Source organism: Trichoplusia ni, chromosome 5, assembly GCF_003590095.1.
Source record: "Trichoplusia ni isolate ovarian cell line Hi5 chromosome 5, tn1, whole genome shotgun sequence".
In the NCBI taxonomy this organism is placed as follows: Eukaryota; Metazoa; Arthropoda; class Insecta; order Lepidoptera; family Noctuidae; genus Trichoplusia; species Trichoplusia ni.
The window spans coordinates 6,135,747-6,161,370 of record NC_039482.1 but is presented as its reverse complement, the minus strand read 5'-3'; the positions used below and the strand labels follow the sequence as shown (position 1 = coordinate 6,161,370).

The window sequence follows — 25,624 nt, the reverse complement described above, 5'->3', positions numbered from 1 at the left end:
TCCTTGGCTCGCTCTACTATGGGAACTCCTCACAGTACAAAGTTCCTATAACCTGATAGATGGAGATAACAATGGACCTTGAAAGGCTGAAAACAATTATATTTTTAAGATCCACATTATATGGTTTGTTGATAATATTTATTAATGTCATTGCGGTATCCGATAGCAATATGACTTAGTTTTATAAAATGATGATTATTTTTCGACCTCACTTCTTTCGTGATTCATTTGACATGTTATCTTATTTTGTAGCTATATGTTTTTCATTGATATTTTCCTAAATTAATAATTTGCTGGGCAAAGGTCGTCAATATTCTTATTAACTTCCCATATTTCAGTGTGACATAAAGCTATTCTTCATTTAAACAAGCCTTTTGTGCCAGGTTCCTGCACGCATCGAATTTCGGCTACGTATAAAAGCTGCCGCATCTAATTAAAAAACCGTATCAATTTAATTTACCCTTTCAAACCTCTATCCTCTATCGTTTGCAAATAAAACAGGAACACGTAAAAAACGGTCAATACAGAGACGATGGCCACGTGTTGACAGATGGAGGGAGCCATGTTTGCATAAGTTCGGCTGACCGATACCAGAGGTCGGCTCGGAGATGGGGACCGCACCAACGATATAAATAACGAATTTTTGTAAACCCTATCACCTTTTTAAGTAAACAGAAGATTGAAACACCTTGAAGCATCCGCAACGATACCAGAAACGTTTAAATCTTTTCTTGATGTGTCCAAATATTGGCATAGCTTGAAAAATATAAGATTCAACACCTGTCTTACGTCAATTAAATACAATTTTAAACACAGATTGTTGACAGAACATACAAAATCGATTGTAAATGATGAAATAAGAACCGTATCAAATAAACGGTCCAACATTGAACACCAAGCCGTCTTTTTGAGAACTGCAGCGCCATCTCTTATTTATAAGGAGCCTTTAGTTTGCGCGTGAATATAAAAACGTTTTTCTCAAATACTCTTCTATTGTACTAGTATGTGTGTTAAACAAATGTATTAATTAACAAATACGTCGAAATCGAAGCACTCTGAGATACTTGTATAAACAATAAAATATAGGGCAAGTGCTAATTAAATAGTCAAATGATGATGTTTACCTACTCATTGATAGGGAATGAGAATAGTTACAAGAAACATGTTTTAAAGCGATAAGTGACGTAGATTACATTTTACATTAGATGTTCTCTGTGTCTTTGTGTTATGAATGCTGATGATACCTAGGGACATTTATTTTAACGTATGTGACTATTTATATTGAATCTGATGTACATGTTTATGTAGTATTGAGGTATTCTCTATACTAATTTTATACCTAAGTGACGACTGAGTATGATTTGCAAAATATAAAAAAAAATCCTTTGGGTAGTAGGTACAAAAGAATGGAAAGAAAAGTGAAGAGATATCAAAAACCAATAAGACGAATCCAATAAGAATTAAATTATCATCAAGTAAAAAAAAATGCGAAGTAAAAAAATGCGTACCATAGGTAAGTTTAGGTAGGTACCTGAACCTATTTTAGGAAAAGTGTATTTTACAAATTGATACCATACCTCTGATCTAAAACTAACTCATTAACTGTGTTAAGGGCGGTACTTCGTAGAAACTGTCAAATGTTTTAGCAAATTCAATTAGCTAATGTATTCTTAAAAGACACCTTCCTTACACTTAATTATCTCTTTACTATAACACAATAATTTGCTTCATATTATCTGTTTAAATGTTCAGAAGCCGCGTTATAATTGATTTCCAGGTATTAAGGTTAACTCGTAGAAGCTTAACTTTTGTTTTATGTGGACAGGAAGGTACCTAAATAACAGTTACAATGATCGATCACTGAGTTACGTCATGCATTGACGTCCGTCAGCAATCGTTCTTAAGTTATAGCAATAAGATTCATAATCACATTTCTAAAGAACTTAAAACGAACGTACTGGTATCAAGAGACATACTATCTTTAAAACTTGTTTTTGCAACAGATAAAAGATAAAAAAGTATTTATAAGGCATTTAGATAAATTTTGGTCATTTTTTATCATTGATTGTACTTATGAGTTAGCATTTCTTTTTTTTATGTCGCAGCCAGTTACGTGCTTAACAGCAGTGACACTAGTGATAGGATCCGATGCTCATTAAATGACATTCTTAAATTTATCGACTGATCTATCAATTACTGATATAATAATGAATTAATGATACTTTTTGAAGTTTGACCCCTTTTTTTCAGATTTACATAATAAAGCTTATGATGATCTCAGATTAAAGTATGTTTTGATGTTTTCGTATCATGTAAAAGGACCTACTTAATAATGTAGTCAAATAAACGCGGGTTTTTATCGATTCCCTTATACATATAGGTATATAATTAACATTCCTTGCGTCAGATCAATCGTGTTAAAATAGTACCAATTTAATATAGACTAACAAATACAGTTAAAAGCCAATTAAGTATTTGTTGCATAAAAGTCTATACGTCTATGACGTGTACTATGAATTATCTACTAGCTGTTTTTTTATATATCAGCCTCTGTTTAAAAAAGACAAATACAATTAAAAAAATAAAATGTATGAAACTACAAAGTATTTTTCTGTATAAATTATTAAAATACCAATGAACGCCATCATTTTTTTAATCGTAGAGAGATAAAGCTCAATAAAGTTTCGATAATGAAGAACCACTCGGTGTGGCATCTCCACATTATTATCATTGCGCGCTCTCGACACTCATCCACCTGAACTCGCGCGGACAATCTCGCCCGGCCGACGAAACGAACCAAGCTAGCTGTCTCACTCGTTCGCGGCCTGAGCGAGATGCGCTCTCTCCTTCTCCCCGCGCGCCCGGCCGCCGCTCTCGACCAATCGGCGGCCATCTTCTGCTCCCCCGAGAGCAGAGCGACAGTGCGTACTCTCATCACGATCACAAGGAGACGACATCTCGCCGTGCGAGGTTGTCGTTCCCGCGCGAGATGCAACACGTTCGACGCGCGAATTACTACATTATAGTGCCTTACAAATATTAAAGTGTTTATAAATAGAAAATAATTCAAGACTGTAAAATCTGTGCTCAAAAATTAAATAAGGTGTTTTGTGAAAGACTGGACGCTGTTTCGTGTGTTACTGGACTATTATTTTGTATTATTTCGGGCTTCAGCTGATATCGCGAAAATTATCCACCATTGGGTAAGTTATTTCGATTAGATTACGATGCAAATTATCGTTTGTGTCGGCGGGCGTCGCCCTGTGTTTTAGGTACCTCTAGTAATTAATATCGAGTGGGCTCAGTGCGATACGCGACAGTCAAATGTTTTGTCGTCTCCTGACCCTAAAGCCCTTGAAGGTGACTTATTCGTTCGATACAAACGCAGAATATTGCCTAATCTATTTTAAAAAAATGTTAATCATCGCTCTTGATAAATATTTGTGCGCGAAAAAATATTCTGGAAAATAATAGTGCTTTTTTAATGTTTGGTTTATGAAATGCGATTTTTTTTGTGTTAAAAAATACAGTGCAAGCTTTAATGAATTTTTTAAAACCTTGTGTAAGATATTTAAATTTTTTCACGCGTTGAAAGAGATCCGAAGCAGGTTTATTTTTATTTGTTAAAATATCAGAATATTGGAAATGGAAAGGCTTTTTTAACACATAGTAATTATTTTAGTAATAAAAAACAACTAATAACCACGAATTAAGATGGTTTAAAATTTTGCATATACCTACATAATTTTAATATCTTATGCTGAGTGCAGGTATCATTATTAACTTTAAACGTTATTTACTAATCTTAAAAAGTAGAGCAAAATGTTTTTTAACTACCTAGCTAATTTATCACTTTCGCCGTCGGCTGCTCTCGACCATTTTTTAATTGTTTAATGTTTAAATTTACGCCGTTTACGGATAATCAGTGTTTATCTGTGCTTGTGCTTTCCGTTTTATGGATTTAAAAATACTCATAACATAATAAAATACTTTGTTTCATAATGTCAATTTTCCAATAAGAAAAAATATTGACGTTTAATACAAAAGCTGTGTAACAAGCTTATTTAACATCTTTAATCGTGTTAAAAAGTATAAATAATTCCGTTGTAATGCAAACTTTGAAAAAAATGTCTAGAAGTCATATTCTGCAACAAATTCGGTCGACCCTTCAAATGCGCTATGACCCAAAATATTGATTTAATTTGGAATGCACGTTACAAATTTTCATGTTTTTCAGCCACTCAACAAGATATTTTTGATTGTATGTATGTATCACAAATACTTATGATAAATAATTATCAAATTAATCTTAGATTAAAAAGAAAATGATGCGTCAATTTGTTATTCGTCATTCTTAAAAACAAAGATAGGCAATCTGCTTTTGTTATTTCTATATTATATTTCTTAATACTTCTTGGCAATACGAAGGGGCGAGCCCTTTTGCAGGCGAAAAGTGGGTGTGTTAAACAAACCGCAGTTCATATTTCTGGGCGTTTCTACCCTTTTTGTAGATAAGTACAATACATATTACATACAGAATAGGGATTTGTTTATTTTTAGACGTCAGCCGAATTAGTTTTAATGTTTTTTTTTTCTACTGCGGTACTATTATGAGGAGTTGAGAAAAGCCGTCGACAGCAAATTTACATTACACCTCTTAAGTTCTAAAGACAATATGCCAAGTATTTTTTGCTTGAATAGGTATAATTCGAACGTATAATCAAAGAAATCTTAATAAACGGAACTTTATCACATTGTGAAACAATGATTCAAGTGAGTCTTATGTTAGATACAGCTCAGATAAGTAATTGCTTGATAATGCCTCAATCTCATCTCACATTGAGACATTTGCTGGCCATTATCTTGTATCTCGAGTGCTTGATAGCCCTGATGAGGTCCTCAACGATTTGAGAGCAACGTATTTAGCCGGTGATTTGTCTTTTGAGTCATACAAATTGATAAACGTAATCGTATCGAATTTTCATGTCTCACAATAACATTTGATTAAAAAACTTAGAAAGACGGAAAGTATGAGATCAAATAGAGCTTACATTTATTTTAAATAGACTTTTGTTTCATACAGTTGCAAATCGATTTCGCAATGATCAGTATCAATTCTCGAATTCGGAATAACAATTCTAAACGATTAACACTCCTCTGCAATTAGTAATAGTGATGTCCTCACAATCGCTATCAGTATCGAGCAAGTGTTTATCACGGCATCTAAGTAACGAGATTGCGTCAACCAGCCTCTTAAATAGATATGTTCTGGTAACTTTGTCACGGTTGAACTGATAATTTGACAGATGTTGCAGTTATTACTCGTTACCTGTTATCTAGTAATCGCATTGTTACAATTGTGATAGTTTTTATCAAAATCGTTTGTCAGCTAGATATGAAGAGGATTAAAAAAACATTTTATTTGGTTTTTCTTATTGAAATTAAATAAATATTCCAATTAATTATCGCCTGCGGCCTACATCGAGACATCGGTATATTCACTAAAAACATACCTAGAGGAATGACGCTACGCCGTATTGGATGTGGTTAGCGGTGGACCAAATGTTAATGATCTTACGCTAGTTCTAATTGTCCGTTAACTAATTACTTGTCTCATTAAAATCATCTTAAAGTCAAAACGAAATGCAAGGGCTTTGTTTCACAAAACTGTAATGTAAGCAGGCAATGCAATACATATAGTTATTAGACACGCTGTGTTATTTCAGACAAAAATCTTTAGTACTCATCTTGTAATACATGTTATTATTGCATATTATACACTTAAATACGAACGTCAAGATAGCAAACGAGAATACAGATTCAAATTAGCGGCAAACTGATAGGTTATATTAAGAAAAATACTCATTGCAAAACTCTTTGCGTAAACCTTCAAGGTTTACAGACAATTTTTCATCTAATCTTTTAAATAAAGAACAAAATTTAACGGTTTTCTTTTTAAACTAATTAAAACGTTCATTACAACGTCACTGCGCTACTTTAAATTATCAGTGATAGCTATAAGCTTATCGGGAATCATTTACAAAATTATGACCACATAATGATGTAACTATACGTGATACAAATCACCTTTCGGGGAGTATCTTCACTAAAATGTATGTAATAATTGGTTAACATTAGTTAAGATTAGAAGCACACATCGGATCACGTTGGAGAACTGATAATGAAGAAATCCTTGCGACTCGTGATAACAGAATCAATAGGTGCTTTGTTTTATTACATTCTTAATGGTTTACCTTCATGGAAAATGTGGACATGATTTTAACATTTTTAACTTAACGATTCATTTTTATAAATACTTTTTACATTTTTATTGCACATTTTTTTAGAATAGAATGCGCAGCGGTTTCGATTCCGTTGTGCAATGTTGGTAGAAGTGAAATTTTTGAAATTAGAATTTAAAACGAAACTCAAACACTTTTTAATGCTTTTAGTGCAACAGGAACTTGGCTGTAACAAACCATTTTGTAATCAGCAATAAAATATCTAAAACTGTATTGTAATTAACTGTAAGTATCCTCCGTTACCTTAAACATGACGAGCTAGAGATGTTTAAATTATTTATTTGTTGGAAAGTAAATGTTTCTTATTAGCAAAACATTCTCATTGGAAAAAAAACTGCCTGATATTAATGGAACTCATTAGAATAATAAACAACGTGATACCTCAGGTTCTAGGTTGAAATTCTAACATTAAAAGTTAACAAAGTTACTTGATCTCATAAAAAAATATACAATACATATCTCTTCTTACTCTTCTTCAAATTCTGCTTAATAATTGCACAAATGAAATTAGTTCTTGTAGATAATCACATCGTCCTTAGTGTTCAATGTACAAAGCACGCCGCTTACCAAGATAAGTAATTTTATATTGTATCCGTTTCCAAGTAAACTGTAATTCCGATCATCAAAGGTGCCGATACGCGTCAGTTTCAGCGCTTATTGCATTGAAATTCGAAACTGGAACCATCTTTACATTTTCCAGACAGTTTATTGTTCTAAACTTGAATTTCTGACAGGATTCAAATAGGTTCTTTTATAAAGGTGGGATAATACTCAGAATTAGAATTTAAATTTTGAATAGATTTTTCAACGGATTTCGAACATAGATAAGAAATTTAAAACCTTTTTCGACTGCGGCCCAAGAGCTAATAATTTATATAAGCTTTTTTTTTCAAAAAAAAAACTTTAATTCACTTTTCAATTCACCTTTATCTTTAGGAAGACTAATACATACTAAAATCCTCAATCAATATCCTGATTGTAAACGAATCCTGAACGCCATTCGGATAAATGTGTTGCTAAACTACATACATAAGCATAAAATACGTCCAAACAGCTAGTTTAGGTAAAGCTGAGTAACATAACCCCAACAAGTACGTTAAGTAACCAGCTCGGCGCAGGTAATACATAATAAGTCGCATACCAGCCGGCCGGGTTATTAGCTCGCATTGTCTGGACTATAATAGGTCGAGGAGCGCGTGCGCAGCAATAGCGAACACACTAGGGTGACCAGCTCAATGAGAAACTACGATATATTATTATTATTTGAGTAAAAAATCTTTTCTTTTCTTATTCAAATGGATTGTTATAACTTTAAAGTTCTTTTAAAATATTTACATTTGATGAGCAATATTTAAAGATAGAAATGGCCGTTTTCAGTTCACTTGCATTGTGATTAAAGCGCAATTTTTATTGACTTTTTATTTATTCATTATTTTGTTAAAAAAAAAGGTTCACAAAAATCCTTCGTCATTTCGAAGAAAAAACGAAATCCAGACTTGAAAGAGTCGTAAAAAAATATATGTATTGTTACTTATTAAAACAAAACAAATTATCTTTATTAGTAAAAAGTTTAAATCTTATCGAAATGTCTTTGTTTTAATTTCATTTAATATCCTGATAAATCAATAAAAGACACGACGTTTGGTGAGGTGATAATTAAATTCTAGACTATTATCTTTTCTATAAGATTTAGCGGCGAATATTTGTGTCCTATATATTTATCTTTTGTTTATCTTACGAAAAATAAAGTAATTTAGACGAGAAATATTGATAATTGATAAGTAGGTATATTTTTTACGACATTGCTATTTAATTTATTCATTGTTTAAATAACATTAGAATTTAGGTGTACATAGACAATCCAAAAAAATTCTCAGATGTACATTTTTAAATATTTATTTTTAATGTTTTCGTATATTCATAAACACGACCCACTTTAAAAAAAAATATTAGCCCGATTGACAAAATGGCTGCATCATTTTTATTTCATTAATTCTCAATTTTCATTCTTATATGGTGTTCCTACTCAACAGGTACATTTAGATAGATTAGGTACCCTCATTCCAGGCCGATCAATGATTAAACTCAAGTGCCAGGAAGCCATTGATAAAATGTGACTCAATTTTCTTTGTATACCGGTATCTTTATCGAATTTTACTCAACATTTTAAGAACGATAACGGGTTCTCGAATTTTGGTAATGTTTAACTTTAGAATGAGATAATCGAAGTATTTATTTATGGCAATATCCATGTGTGAGTAAGATTTGAAATACCATGTCTTTAAGACGAAATTCTAAAGAGACTTGAGTGTCTCAATTACGTATTTAGTTATACGTCAATTGTATCTGTTTATAACCCGAAAATTAGCAATGTTTAAACGCTATCATTGAGCAGACAAAAAACATTAAAAAGCTATTAAGACGACCACACGAGCGGCTGATAAAACTGACTTAACATGTAATTAAAACATACATACGGGCGCTACTCGCTTACAACACTTATAAGAATATTTTAAAATGTTTTTAACAAGTGACGAACACAAAGATATAAATGATCAACAAATTGTACAATTGTCTTTGCATCGAGTTAAAGTTCCAATTTCAATTTTTTTAAAATTATGAAGAACTTTTGACGGTTAATTACATTCCAATTTTAAACAAAATGATAACAACGTTTATTTTAAAATAGGAATGGAGCTCCTCTCATTCTTCTTTTAACTGTAGATAGATGGTTTTTTTTTTATATTATATTATATTAATTTATTTTTTTATTGTGAACAGGCGCAGGCGCGGTCGTCCGTCGCGGGCCATGCAGGGTGCTGCAAGCGCGCCCGCGCCTCCCGCGGCAGAACCGCCAGCTTCACAACGTAAGTACTAGAATAATAAAAAAAATGTGTTTCTTTAAGCAGGTAACTGCATTTTCTCCTTTTCTTATACCTAAATATCATTGGTGGGAGTTTGGTTCAATAGTAAATTCAGTCCAATATTAAGCAATCTGTGCTTTTCGTTAATCTCGCTACTACAAACACTAACTTGACAAGTCCAAACAATGTCAGAAGATCACAATTAGTGAGATAACTGGAAATGGACGTCGTTAGTCAATGAGGTAACAAAGTTACACAACAATCAAGTTTACTAATAAGTATGCACTCAATTAAGAGTCATTGATCGCATCTCCGGTACAATGAGACACTGGCGGTCGTAACGGCGGCAACATGACGACTGAGTGCGCGCACGCGCGGTACCCGACACCCGAGCATTTATACGACTACCCTCAGTATTTTATTACAACGTTTTAGAACAGCTGATAATGTTTACGACTTGGCATCCGGTATTCAGCGACGTATCGCCTGGATTCTTTATTATAGTTATGTAAAATAGTCAGGCAAGCAAATTTTATCGTCTATTTTATTGATACTTCACATAGAAGTAATTAAACACAGTATTCTTATCTGTGGCGTGCCATCAGGTGGGTATGCTATTATTTTTATACTTGTGACACTATACAATTGCTAGAATGTTCTCATATTCTATCAATTCAATTGAATTTGTGACGTATTCCAATCAGATTACAGCTTTAAACACAGAACTTTTTCTTAGACTGAATATCGATCAAAATCTTGAACATTCCGCCCTTCGAATACCAAAAACAATGAACTTACCCTCAATAACCCTTTAACATTGGCATCGTCTTTATTCCAAAGCACTAAGGTCGTTATTCATTCACTCATTGTCACCAATATCGCGAGGTCGACACAAATATACAAAAAAGATTGAACAAAACAGACGACAAATAAGACTAAAAGCAAACATTACACAAAATATCTCATTAGGGACTCATTAACAATCGTACAGTACACCACAAGACCGCAACATATTTCAATTTTCAACTCTATCTCTATTGCAATAAGATTAAAATTTCGTTAACATTTTGCGTTTTACTGTACATGGAATTTAGTTTGCCCAGCCGTTGGTAATCTTAAGAGATTCTAACATCCTTTTGTATTGCACTTGTGTCAACGGATATCTTAAGGCCATTCATAGACCTTAATATCAATAAGAAGGTTGTGTAAGATTCAAATGTTCAAATATGGTTTCAAAGGTGTAGCGAGATGAAAGAAAAAAAACCTTAAAACAAACTTACTGTGATATTCAACCTTAAAAATGTTTAAAGTGGTTTTGTTATATAACTGTTCTCAATTTTAAAGACGTCTAATCATAATTCATTGACTAGTTTATGTTAGGAATAGACTAAATGCTTGCCAAGCACTAAAAATAATTATCTAAACTTTCCTGCAATAAAATCTTATTATGTTAAAATATGATTTCAATATATCTCCCAATCCAGCTAAATGAATCAATAAAGTTTATTTAATTAGGCAAACAAAGTTTTATAAAGTAATATAAAGACATGTTTGCGGTGTCCATTTTATCTTAATTTATTCTTTGGACCGTTCTACTTTTTCTAATCACAATGACTGATTCATTTAAAGTATTATTGAGAATCACTTCAGTCATATGATTCATAAAACTTAAATCTCAAAGTACATAGATTAAATCAGCTTATCTCTTCCCTTCCGCTATTGTTACAATCATCTTGAAAGGAAAAGCGAATCATTTGACATGACACACTGTTACATTTTACTTATAAATCATTTCTTGTTAAATATGAACTCATTTCTCAAATCCACGTTTATTTTGAATGATTTATAAAAGACGACACGAAAAAATTATAGAGGAGAATAGGGAAAATTAGCACACTACTTTGTGAAACTTGAAAAAAATGCCTGTATTGATTATGCACTTGTAAAGAAAAAAAGAAAGGACTAAATACTCCTTGGTCACTGAAACTTCTTGATTAAAATGAGGTCGGATAATATTGGTTATTGACTTATTGGGTTTTTTGCTAGCTAAATTCTCAGTAGCATCTTGCGGTCTGCATATTAGGACGCAAGTAAACTTCATGACAAATCTACTAACTACTGAATATGTATAATTATTATTTTACACTGGCTTTTCGCCCGCGGCTTCACCCGCGTCGAGGTCGGTTATATCACGTTTCCGTTGTCGGGTATATAACTCATCAAAAGTCCGGGATAAAAACTCTGTACCGAATTTCATTAAAATCAGTTCAGTGGTTTAGACGTGAAAGCGTAACAGACAGACAGACCGACAAACAGAGTTACTTTCGCATTTATAATATTAGTAGGGATAAGGGCTAAAACTATAATTATCTATTAATTGAACACTCTTGACATCTTTTCGTATTACAAAATGCTCCAAATATCCTGTGACCGATTGTGTCTGTCAAAGGTGTAGCTAACGGCACATTATCAGATAACCCATTTGAGTCTTCCGGCCCTAATTGTTGTTTGCATTTGCAGCATACAAAACGGCAAATAATGCATGCTAGGAGACTGGTATTTAGATGGTTCCGTACGCCTTAAACTATCATAATATAGGTATATTGAAAACTCTTACTATGTTTCTTTTAAGTTGTAAAAAGTTTCTAATCTAAGTATTTTCTCAGAAGACTCAGGAAAGTTAAATTTGTTTTATTTAAGTTACTAACCACGTATCCAAGTTAACTCATAAGCAGTAAGCACCCAAACTGACTCGATGTCAAAGCACTCGAGAAATGTCGCGTCAATTGTAAATCGGCTCACGATCGCTCCTCAGTCCTGCCATCTCTCGGGCCCTAAACGAATTAACATTCAATTATTCACATCTCTACTGCCCAGTGTTGCCCCCTCTTCGCGACTTGCGCATGCGCCTAATTGGGACGCTTTTCCGTTCGGAGAAAGCGAGCGATCGAGTGGAAACCATTTTTGGGCGTGCTATTGATCGATTTCGTTGCGAGTATCGAGATTTCGTCGTGACGTCACGGCCCTCTGATAGTCAATCTTTGTTAGTTGTTTGTCTTGTTAAAGTGCTCTCAAAGATTACAACGATTAGTAATAGAACTGTTTGTGTATGTACTAACTAGGTAACTTAGTAATTGATAAGAGCCAGGTATCTAAAAGTCCCGTTATATCTAGCGATGTTCATCAAGTACATTTTTAATTATATTTTTTAGTTCATAATTCAATTTACCCGTGCTTACTCACAACATTACGTGTCACCTAATTGGATCACCTTAATCTTGGAGACAAAATGTCTAAATAACCAAGTAGGCATTTGTAACAAGAGATGTGTACGAAAGAAATAGGATACCATGTTTACAACCAAACATATTTCATACATTTTCTAAGAAAATGACGTCCGTTACAACTAGAATTCTATTCATAACACATTATTGATGAATATGATACATCAAGACATTCTAAAACACCGACAAGTAATAAAATCGCGACTTCCTTCAAACTTATAAACATGTGCATTTCATAATGTTTTGTACTAAATATGGTGATATTTAGGTATTTTGATTATGTAAAGGATGTATTGAATTGATTTCGATTGCGAAACAATGGAAAAGGAAAAAATACAATTAAAAAATGCGTTCCTAATTTTTTAAATTCAGGAAGAAGGTTTTAACTACAGGTTTTACATGTAAAGGTATATTTAAACAGACTATTCCTAAGTGTACGTCTCGCCATCCGTCCTAGTAACCCGACTAAATAACATAACTACAACGTCCCATATATAATATTGAACACAGACATCATCGTGCCATCATAACTGAACCGTTACTGAGGAAGGCACACTCCTGACTTGCATTAATCAGGACGCCATTTTATAACCATAAACACGACGGACACTGGCTGGATGATGAGTTTCAAAAGTTTGTGCTCGAATTTTAAATTTGATGTGGTACAATTTTTACCCTTTTTTTTTTACTTTTTTTTCTGTTCACTAAGCTTTAACACTTTTGTTTTTTAGTTTGTTTTGCAATGTTTGAAAGTAAACCGCCATCTGTTTTCCCCCGATACAATTGGAAGTCAGTTTAAAAAATGGAAAGCTTCTTATCCAAATTGTCGCTAATTGCAATTTCCCCTGAGATACGAAACTAGTACAAAGCTGACAAACGTACAAAATGACCGTCCGCACCACATTATCAATTTCTAGACAATAGCTGTCTCTGTTCTCCGTGACAAAGTTAAGTTTACCGTCAAGAAAACCTAAGTAGACCACGACGCTGTAGGAAACCTACGAATTTCCCAGCAAAACAACAGTTGCGAAAGCCAAGCAGTATGGTCAGGTAATTGCCGATGGCGACACCATAAATGACGGCTTGGAGATACTACATGGTGTAATTCAGTACCGTTGAGGCTCATTGGAGTGTTGAAGAAAGCAGCGGTACTGTGCGACGTCCCCGACATATCAATCAAATAGCTTATAATATGCGCCGCCCACCGTTACAAACACAACCATCTTATTATGCAGACAATAAGAGTTATTGTCGTGCGACTTCGGCTCACTTCGGGACACTTCGGGATGGCGATAGGTCGATTTAAATTCCGAATAAGCGGGAAGGAGGAAGTCACGGTGCGCCAGCGCTTCTATGTTACACCTTTTCTCCGTATATGAAGTTATTGAACTCGACTGTACCTTGAATTCGGATGGTCTTTATTCCGTGATTGTACTATTTTGATGTCCCATTACACGTGTTACATGACTTTGAATTTAAATTTCGAATTCTGTTCTGTCATCCGGTAGGTAACGTCAATTTTACGAGTGTTGGTAAAATACCTTTCGAATTTGTTTTTTTTTTATAATGTTTTCTTTGAGACAAACTTCTTTACACATGTCCTTTACAAAAAAATTAGGTCACTGACAATTACCAGTCATTCAAATGTCAGTTGTCAGCTCAACCTGTTCTCAGGGTTCAGGGATCACACTTGAAGAATAGTCACCGGTACAAGTGACCACACCTTTACTACACGGATCTCAATAAATGAATAATTGTAACAAGAAATGATTTACACGCAAGGAATGTCTCTTTATCAATGCGGATGATGTAAAATGAAAAAATATTGATAATAATCACGCAAAACTAGGCTTTTTTATCATTTCAGTATGAATAATCGCGTCTCAAATGTTCCCAGCATAAACTGCACCTAATTCATAAATCTTAATCACTTTACCGATTAAATATTCACAATTAATCATAATAATCGGTTCGATGAACGCATGCAGCCTAAAGCGTGCATTTCAGAGCATTTCCGAGAATAATAACGTTTTCAATTTCGACACATTAGCGACTAAACTTCACTTTTGTTTTCCTTGTAAATGTTGCGTAAATTATGGCTATCGTTACACCGTCGTTTTAATGTGTAACATACCTACAAAAATAATACTGATTATGTACTAACAGTGCCATGAGTGAACAAGGACAGCTAGAGTATGAAAAATGTTAGAGTAGAAAGTTAAATAGACTTTCCAATCGGTTGCAGTTTTGAATTTCACGAAAAAAAGATCAATTCATTTGTTAGTAGAAATATATATGTTAATATAACAAGATGCCCTTACTGGTGTACATAAGTGGTGTATTTCTTAACTAACATTTTTGACCATGTATAAATGTAGGATGCAAATAACCTACCTACCTAAGTAAATATAAATAAAGTACACAAATCTAATAAAGAATCAAACATAACATTATCAATTGAAAGTATCTCAATAAAAGACCATAAAAAATAATGTCTTCGTTACAGCACGGTGCAATGGCGGCCAACAATGCGAACGCATCGTGTTACAAACAAGATTGCGTGAAGTGATTAGTGCTAAGAAAACCCGACACGATACATTTGCTTGCTCATGTTATCAAAAGCTTGTATGACAGACGAAAAGACAAAAAGAGGTCGAATTTGTTCTTACTCTTGTCTATGGCGGTGATCAGACCAAAGAGTAACTGACATTGTCTATGGTAGGGATAACACAGATAAAACTTGCCGATGTATGAATTGTATTCTTAATATAAAATACGTAACCTAATTAGCACAATTTCGGGGAATAACAAAAGTCTTAATTCTACATCTTTAAATAAAATACCCGAAAAATTATATCTCTTTATCTGTAAATTGATAAAATTGCTTAGGGTATCTTTGTAAGTTTGAATCAAACCCCGCTCTGAACTAATCAGTAATCAGCGCAATTTTCCTGTTTTCAACGATAATGAAACAAAAGTATAAGTATTCTGAGACACTATTTTTGTGAAACACGATTCTCCACACCGGATGTAGTTATCTAAATACGCGATATAGGTAATATTATATGTAATTCATATGAATTTACGTGACTTTATAGAGAGTATCGCATTCTACTGTTCTAAACTTATTTGTTTCATGTTATTTATATATCCATTCAATGGTTAACTAATTACGCTATTTTGAGAACAAATAAATTTAAAACCCATAGTATACTAATAAGTATCCTATACTTTACCAAGCATCGATAATACTTGAATAATATGCCACTGCTTGTTATGGGGATGCATTTAATTTGTAAAATAATAATGCATTGATTAGTAATCTCACATAATTATACAAATGTAGGTTAATGACGCGAGAATGACTAAGCTACATTGTCCTCCTCGGGAACAATATTATAATACTACGTACATTTTTGCCTCGGAAACTAATTAATAAATGTCAAAAGTTAACCTAAAACGTCAAATCGTATTAGTCAATCACTTGTGTCAGATCTCCTTGGTCGCCTTTTCACTGGCTGCTTTTCAACGCTCTCTCTAAAGACAAAAAAAAGATGTTCGATATTTGAAAATATTAATTTCTCTGCAGTTATTGTTCGTTGAAAGATTTCTATCAATATTTATTAAAAACAAAAGTTTAATCTAGGAAATACTTGTCAGAGTATAAATAATGTTTTAATAATTGTAAGTAGAATGGAGTAATTTATAAATAACCATGATTCACTGTGTTTTCTTTCATATGAAATGGATAATTAAATACGTCTTGCCTACCTCAATGTGACACACTGTTTTGACTTAATATATAGTAAAATAGAAAATAACACATAAGGATTTAATAATAAATGTTTGTCTAAATACGTATCTTATGCGAGAGAACTTATCGGTTAAATTGGCTCGATGTAATCTCAAGATAATCGGTGTTGCCGGCCCAAATAATTAGAAATTGTTATTCTCAGCGCATCGTGTAAATATTCAACAAACGCTACCTTTTCACAAAGGCATCTGATAAGGATGATAGCCATGTTTAAATCTTGGTATCTTTTATGTGAATCTGGAGTTAAATTTTGAGGAGATTTTGGTGTAGCACACATTAGCAAGGAGTTAGTAAACATTGGTGCTTGTCTCAATTATGATGTCTGATGTTGATCGTTTAAAATTTGTGTACCGAACTAATATTGATTATAATATATGACTTATAATATAAATCATACGAAACAATCGATGTTAGAGCTACTTTATTCTTTGTTGTCTAGCTCCCTATACATTTTTATGTTACGTCTATTTTGCGCATAAACTAGCAAGTTTGGTGCTAAACGTTTACTTAAAATTTTATGTTGTTATTATGAAAATCAAGTGTGAAGCTTACGGAATTACCCACAAAATATATGTATTTATTCCCAGCACGTCCATAAAGTATCTCACAATCGCTACTTTTCACAAAACAACGATCTGATAGCATTTACGTGACTCAGTCGCTTGCCAGCCGCACACACTCCTACCTATAGCCCACTTGGTGTCAGTCTTATTGATTTTTGTGCCCTATAGCCTAAGCGAGGCTACTGGGAGTTCTATCAAGGGAAAATACGCTTTAATGTGTAGCCTTTAAAGCTGTTTTTAAACTACAAATGGTGTTCGTTTTAAAACAAAAGATAGTGTGATTCATCCGTCGAGAACTTTGTTGTGGTTTGAGAATTTTAGGGATGGTTGGTGTCGTTCCATATTGCTTCTTGATGCTTTGATGTTATGGTTGAATTTAATGCGACGTCTTGGGAAGCTTTTTGACTGTTTATTTTGTTTAATGATTGACTTTGAAAGATGTGGGTGGTTTCGTCAGGGGGGTTTAGGGGTTTTTGTTTTTCGGCGAATATTAAACAACGCCATCTTGTAATGAGTAGCGACAACAAATGCGAATGTAAAGTACGTTAAAAATCTATTAGCAAATTGTGTTTTGAATCCACTCCACCGATGATATCTGATTATTATTATTCTAATATATCGACCTCGCACAAGTGAATTGCCTGACTCATCTATTGTCGACTTTTCTTGGAATTGTAAGAAACCGCCCCGCGTTATTCAAACATACAATCCGTAATCAATTGTAACATGTACTCTTTTGTTACAGAAATCAAAACAGAGGAGGTCATCAGTGAAGCTAAAATCGAGGCCAACGAAGAAATGGACGGGGTTAAAATTGAAAAGCAGGAGTTCAGAGCCACTCGTACTACGAGCATCGACAGCGACAACCGATCTGACAGGAGCGAGGAAGAAGATTCTAGAAGGGCTCGCAAGCGCGCCGCCTCCACCTCCCCGTCCCCGATCCCCATGGACAAGAGGACGGCGAGGTTCGAGTGCCCCAAGTGTCGACAGCGGTTCGACTCCGTCAATGCTTTCGACATCCATAGATTCACTGCTCACAGTGACGACACCAAGACTGGCTTCGACGACTTAACATTTGTCGATTTCTCCAGCAAGAAGTTCCCGGAGATTGCACGAGGGGTATGCGAGAGAAATCCTCATGTTTCCATAACGGACCAGCGCTACAGATGTGACATCTGCTGCCGAGACTTCCCTTGCGGACAGGCATTGGATATCCACAGAAAATCGTGCGCGTCTGCCACTCGCATCCCAAGCCCCGAGAGGGATCGCAGGGAAGATTTCTTCGCCAAATTAGATCTTAGAAACCGGTCGTTCGGTATACCCGGTACATTAACTCCTCCTATGGATAGATTTACTCCCAAATTCGATGATAACCATCTCACCAATGGCATCAGACACATCGATGCCGCTCGCGATTTGGCAGATATTCAATCGATATTAAACGTCACGTCAGCCGGCGGCCTTTTAGAGCGGCTCACTGGCACAAGAGTGGCGTTAGAAAGTGCTGTCCTAACCCCGCCTGATACAATCATCAAGGATAGAGATCAGGAAGAAACTCAAGACAACTTTGCCGCTGAGTTCAGACGAATGAAGTTGCGTGGAGAGTTCCCTTGTAGGTTATGCCCTGCCAAGTTTCCGAACCTTAGAGCTTTGAAGGGACATAACAGAGTGCACTTAAGCGGAACCGGCCCAGGACCTTATCAGTGTAACATGTGCCCGCATGCGTCTTTAGATAAGGCGGCGCTAGTACGTCACATGCGCACCCATAACGGAGACCGGCCGTACGAGTGTGCTGTGTGTAATTACGCCTTCACAACCAAGGCGAACTGTGAGCGCCATTTAAGGAACAGACACGCCAAAGTGACAAGGGAAGATGTCAAAAGATCTATCATTTACCACCCTTCAGAAGATCCAAATAACGACGAAGTGAACTCAAAACTTGCAAGGGATGAGGTGAAGAGATCGCTTGCTTTCCATACTCCGGATATTGATAGACGGAATGAGAGTTCGGGCCGGGATACGCCGCTAACACACTTCACGCCAAGCTTCATAACCGACAGACATCCTGTTGCTAATTTAACAACTAAACCATTGCCCGAGTCTCCTCTGCCCTTACCGATGCCAAGAGACCCTGACCAGCCACAGCCTCGAATCAAAGTAAAGGGTATTGGCCAGCTGACTCAAATACCGGAGTTCAGACCACCAGAAATAAACTACAAGCCTGCTGACATCCAACAGGATTCTTACGATGAAGAAGCTCCAGTTGACTTGAGCACCAGCGACAACAATAGTTGCGATGTCCTTGATCTCAGTAAGAAGAAGCGTGATACCGATTCCGATGAGTCTAAAGTCCCGCCGCGTCCATCCTTCGAGCCCGACCCAGCGAGTGTAGCCGCGTCTGCTTTTGAAAAGACCAGATTCCTCTTAGCTTCTCAGAGACTGTTCGAAACATCTCTGCCAAAGATCGATCCAGCTTACTACGCCTCACAGCTATCTCAGCTGTATGCAGGTGCTGTCCCCGGAATACCCGGATTGCCATTACCGCCGTCCTTTCCTATCGCCCCATATTTACTACAGCCCTCGTTTTTTCCTCACCCAACTGATTCTCAAGAACTTGCCGAAATAAAACAGCACATACAGAAAGAAATCATAAGAGGTTTAAGCATGTCTGGTGGCAGACTCGTACCCAACGATCAAGAGACTCAGCCTAAACTGGAGCCAGAAGAAGAGGAACAAAAGCCACCTCAAATCATCTCCCCAATTCCGTCACCGCACTCTGAATCTCCGCGTCCTCAAATAAATAACACTCTTGTGCCTCAAACCGATTCCGTAAAAATGGTTATAAAAAATGGCGTATTAATGCCAAAGCAGAAGCAAAGGAGATACAGAACTGAAAGACCGTTTTCGTGCTCTCAATGCTCAGCACGATTCACTCTGCGGTCCAACATGGAGCGTCATGTGAAACAGCAACACCCTCAACACTGGAGTGTGCGGAGGCCTGCACCGAGGGCCCCGCCGCCGTACCCAACTCCTGACGCTTTGACTGATCGCATGAAGTTTGCTCTATTGGCGCGACATCTTGAGAGACCGTTGCAACAATCTGAGCGATCACCAATCCGCCGTGATTCAGATGAAGTGGCCGACAATGAGGAAGATGAAGACGATACTCTAGTGATTGATGAGGAGCCAGATCAGGACAGTAAGTCTGAAGAACATACCGCAGCGCGTCGCGCTGCAGCTGAAATCCTAATGGCTACATGCCAACAGGAAATGAACAAGGATTTTGACCTTAAAATAGCTGGTAATTTGATTAACAAGCCAGCACCCCTTACCAATGATAAACCTGAGGCTGAAAACAATTCTCTATCGCCCAATCAAGAGGCATTGCAAGTACCAGTGGTGCCTACTCGCAGTGATGAGGAAGAAGATGAAGAAGGCCTTGTGGCTTCCACCAGCGAAGGAAATAACTCCGGAAGCGATGAAAATAAGTAAGTGTCTTCTTGATATTTTATTAATTTCAATTGAGTAAATTAAAAGTCAGAGTCTTCTTTACAAAGCTTGTTTACGTAAGAGCATTTCCTAACGTAATAATTTATTTTCAGATCTGAAACGGATTCAGCCCTGCCCCCTAAGAAGAAGTCAGCTTACAGTTTGGCACCGAACCGTGTGTCATGCCCCTACTGCCACCGAAAGTTCCCGTGGTCGTCGTCTTTACGTCGCCACGTGCTGACTCACACCGGACAGAAACCCTTCAAGTGTCCGCACTGCACGCTGCTCTTTACCACCAAATCAAACTGTGACCGTCACCTATTGAGAAAACATGGCGGATCCGCTAGAGCTATCCTCGCGGAGCCCATACCAGACACCGTCTCGCCACCTCAGCCAGTTAATGACACACGAGCGGTTCCCGAAAGGCCATTCAAATGCGCATCCTGCCCCACAAGCACTTTCTCGTCTTTAGAAACATTAAAGAAGCATATGTCTTCACGACATGGCGCAGACTCTCAGCCCAGCTCCCCTAATCCTGAAATAGTTGAAGATAATCATGAAGGAGGGTTAGTGTTCAAGTGCCATCTGTGCGAGGCGTCTTTCGGAGACAGGAGTGGGGCTCTATCCCACTTGGCAACTGGGCATACAGCGGAGTACGATCAGCTGGTCAGTAAGGGAGCCCTGGACGCTCCCAGTGACCGCAGCGAGAGTGCCGATGATGATGAGAGGGGCAAATTTCCCGATCACGCTAATAGAAAGGTAAATACATCATATTTAATCTGCAATACGTGTTAATCAATCAAAGTCAAGTCAAGGAAACAAAATATCAATCAATCACAAGATCGTTCTTATCTTAATATGATTCGTCTAATCGTGTAAATTATTTTTAGGTGGTCTGCGCTTTCTGCGTGCGTCGTTTCTGGTCAGCGGAGGACCTTCGTCGCCACATGAGGACTCACTCAGGGGAGAGGCCGTTCGCCTGTGATCTGTGCAGGCGTCGCTTTACCCTCAAGCACAGTATGCTGCGACACCGCAAGAAGCACCGAGATGAGATCACGGATGATGAGGAGGCATCGCCGCCTAACACACCACTCGAAGATAACTTAGCTAATGGGTAAGTAGTGTGTCCTTACAAAATAATTACTGGTACACAACTTTGTATGTTTCTCAACACAACTAAAATTAATTTAATTTACTAAAGAAAGTTACACCTTAAAGTATAAACATGTTGTTCAGTTTAATAGACAGCATCAACACATAACTCGTTAATATTGCAAACAAATACTTATAACCGTGTTTCTTCTTTACAGATATCGTTACCAAGACGACGACGGCTCTGGAAACGAAATACCAAGCAACGTGAACAACAATAACTCCCCGCCGTCAGTCCCATACGAGAAGAAGCTCAAACTAGACATGACATCTCGCAAATACTCCTCAGAGGCCGAAAATGATCCCGAAAACAGCGACCTGATCGGCAAACTCCTGGGGATCCCTGACAAAACCATCAACAAACTACTCTCCTCCGCAGACGAAGCCGCTAAAATCCTTGGAGTGAACAAATGAGAATACGCTATAGTCCTCGTGACCCCTGCCAGACTTATCCTGGCACCACGGGGACTAAAACTGCCGTTGCAAATTCAGACGTCTAATGCTAATGGACGCGGTATAACGCCATCTAGCAACCAGTAGACGTACAATTTCAACGTTTACACTATGTAAATATGTTATTTGAATATGGAACTTCGCTTCATCGAATGTATATTTACAGCAACGCCATCTATCAACGATTAGACGCATTAAGTGCGAAGTCACTACAATGCAATAGTTTTATATTTGCTAGTTTTAACTAGGTGCCTTTAGCTGCCTTAATTTAAAGTATAAACCGTCCTATTATGCCTTACTATACTATTTTAAAGCTTAAATTGTGGGTAAATAACAACGAAGGTTCTTAGTGCCAGTCCTTAAAAGTACACTGTATATTTGAAGTTTTTCAATCGTAGTTAGTATATACTCAAGCTCTTGAATTTTAGTATCTAGGATAGGTGTTGAAAGACAGTTTCGAAATGTACAGTTTTAGTCAATGAGTGAGCGATTTTTAGGTCTTTTGGGCAAAATAACTGCAGTATCCACTCTTTTGAGTATTATGCATTGCTATAAGTAATAGATTTCAAAGGCACTGGGAATGTAATTAATTTTAAATTGCCGAAATTTTTTATAGAGGGTTCCATTACTAACATAACTCTTTTAAATATTTGCCAGTTTGCCTAAAGGATAATAAAATCAATCATCTTAATTGACCCAAGTCCACACTATATTTAATGCACATTTAGCTGATTAACTATCAATTAGCTAGAAGCCGATAAATTATGCATTTCCATCTAGTCGGGGTACTATTTTCCATATCTTTTCATGTACTATAAACACCCATTTTAGTAATAAAAGTCAGCCAAAAAAAACTTAATTTTCGCAAACCCAAAATTAATCTAGTCAATTTTAAAACGATTTTTTTTTCTAATTCTAAGCTAAAATACCAAAATATCAAGTTTACATTCTCTTACAGTTAATAATAGTTAGCTAAGATTATAATAAAACCTCAAATTATAACCAATGAGTAATGATAAGTGTCTATCAGTGGTTTAGGTACTTAAATATTAGAATAGTCTTTATCCTATAAACATATCTTTCTTAGAACTGTGTATATCTTTAATACCATATTTCCTTATCTTTCTATATACTATCTGTTTCTATTCTAATCTTAGAATATAATTAATTTATATAAGTTTCGTAAGAGGTTAGAACACTGTAAATACGTAGCATTTTATCTCAAGGGGCAAAACGCCAGTCTTAAATGCTAGTATATAATCTAGGCCAAGGTTTATACCTAAGATACCTAGAAAACTAGATTCTTAAGTACTTTTTTACGAACTTAATTTAACTTAATTTCTTAGAACGTGAATTAATTTATATGACATTTTGTTTGCTCAAATTCATGGCATTTCTTTACTGACAAAGACTAGGAGTTAAACTAAATTTTAGGAAACAATTTTAGGATCTCTTAGGTACTTATAACTTAATATAAATACTTATATACGTTATGTTAGCCCACGGCTACCGGTGGACAACCGTTAACCACGGAATTATTTTATTCGAAATAAAATATTTAGTTTTCCATTTAAAATTTATTCGAAGTTTTTTTTAATGTTATTATTTTATTGGTATTTCGGTGCAGCAATATTTTTTATTTTTTTATTAAGGTTATGAACCTTGTAGGATAGCTAGAAATAGGATTACCGGTCTCTTTGAAGATTGACGAATCATACGCTAGAATATACCTAAGTTCGAATGTGCTTTGTATATGTGTAATGCTACTATATACCAAATATATTATAATAATAGTTCTATTAATAAGGTTTAATGTAATAAATAATAAGTAAATGGATTTAATAATGTATTCTTAGTATTTGTAGAAGTGAGTTTTAAGCAATAATTATTTAAATGGTGTAATTGGATAATTTGAGGGTTGGGTTTTGAGCGGAACAAAGCCATTCATATGACAGATAAATAAAAAACATCTGATCAGATAAAAATAAAATACTATAATATCTAAATGTTCAAGGACCATTCATAACCAAACCCTAAATAGACCAGAAAATGAATAAACTTAATTAATTCAAACGTAGATGTGACTTTTTAAATTATAATTATTATAATAATTAAATGTATACCAAAGTAAGGTTAATTGTAAGCTTATGTATTAATTTAACTGAATCCTGCTTCCTGTCAATTATAGTTAGAAAAAGGAATGATTTTGATATTTGTAATTATATTTATTTAGAATTATTTTTGTATAATTTGCTTTCTCCAGTTGGACGAAAAAATTGTGTTGCTAAATAACATTGGAAAATAATGTTACATAATTATTATTAGCGTTTCTGTAGTTCTACCCATATCTTAATGATATAGGTGAAATGTATGTCTGTATATAATTATAAGTTAATAATTAATAGGTAGTAATCTCGTACTTACTAGTAAAGTAATTAAGTCTATAATTAATAGGATATTGTGGCAACACCGCTTGGCCTTTTAAATGTAGTGTTCGTGTGTTTTAAAATATGCTCTCGTATACATAAGATAAACTAAATTTTACCATTTACGCATGATTAAGAGTAATTATTATACATTAAATAAGATGTTACGATTCACCTTTTTGCCTCTCTTTCTTTATGCAATATGAGTGTCGTTTTAAAAACGGTTTTTGTCAAATAAATAATGGTGTATTATTAAAATAAACAAACTCTTTTATTTTATACCCTACCTTTACAAGATCAACATCCAGTTGACCATTACCGTTTACATTACCTAATGGTAGGCATTAATGCCATTATGGTTACATTTCTAGATTTATCCAACCAACACTAAACCAAAAAATTATCTAGTAAACATTAAGACATAATTTGAATACTCTATTGAAGGAACAAATATACAAATTGCTACTTATCTTCAGATTTAAATAGTAATAAAGCGGTAGGCCCCTTGCCGGCAAGTTGCTGAAGTGATGATTCAGAACTTACCAAGCTACTCACCACAAGATGGCGCTCAATAAGTTACGCACGTTACAATTTATTACTTAAAAATTATTAATATTTTTTTATACACAAAACCTATAAAAATATATCAAAACTCTTATTTAAATGCGGTCCGCATTTAAGATTTCAAGTACATAATATTATATGTTGCATTTTATTGTACTGAATGAACGCATCTAAACGCTTCTTGAATGAACGATAGCCAATGAATGATTGGGGATACCATACTTGAACTTTACCCACTATCTACGTTAAAAGTTGGTTTAATCTAGATTAACTGACTTGTTTGTGTAACGATATTTGTTTTTGGCCATTTTAAGAAATAGTCGCAAATACACTTTGTGTACATTTAAATGGAGTTTCATGTAATAACACTTACTTGTCGAAGATTACAGTTTCTGATACCTTCACCCTTAAAAGTCTGCGTCATTTTTGATAAGAAAGTTGGTGATCTGGGTAATATGAAAGGTCAATTAATTTTAAGAAAGATTAGTGATGATAAACAAACATTATATTATTATGTAATACTACTAATAATGCAATACTATTATACACAAACTAAGCATACTAAAGCAAACTAGTTAACTATCAGACAGTTTCATGTGCATCTGATAAGCCGCCAATTTAAATTACCTATTTAGTAAAATGTTGTCTTACTTGAGAAAAATAAAAGTAGCTGTAAATAAAAAATACAACACAAAAAGTTTTTTCTATTAATC

At 35.2% G+C, this 25,624-nt stretch overlaps 1 protein-coding gene across 1 annotated transcript; it reads left to right on the top strand.

The window, feature by feature from the left end:
* Window positions 1-2,634: 2,634 nt before the first annotated feature.
* Window positions 2,635-24,605, top strand: LOC113494212 (ras-responsive element-binding protein 1-like). Its single transcript, XM_026872438.1, has 6 exons — window positions 2,635-3,203; window positions 9,084-9,169; window positions 17,573-20,315; window positions 20,430-21,075; window positions 21,207-21,430; window positions 21,627-24,605. Exons 2-6 carry the CDS (start codon window positions 9,112-9,114, stop codon window positions 21,880-21,882), a joined length of 3,927 nt encoding a protein of 1,308 aa, XP_026728239.1. The 5' UTR covers window positions 2,635-3,203; window positions 9,084-9,111; the 3' UTR covers window positions 21,883-24,605.
* Window positions 24,606-25,624: the final 1,019 nt, after the last annotated feature.

What these genes read in the sequence shown, in the direction of transcription:
- LOC113494212 (XM_026872438.1), top strand. Translation starts at nt 9,112, where the DNA reads ATGCAGGGTGCTGCAAGCGCGCCCGCGCCTCCCGCGGCAGAACCGCCA. An exon ending in TCCGGAAGCGATGAAAATAA is followed by an intron (nt 20,316 to 20,429) that starts GTAAGTGTCTTC and finishes ATTTATTTTCAG; the next exon opens with ATCTGAAACGGATTCAGCCC. An exon ending in GAAGATAACTTAGCTAATGG is followed by an intron (nt 21,431 to 21,626) that starts GTAAGTAGTGTG and finishes TCTTCTTTACAG; the next exon opens with ATATCGTTACCAAGACGACG.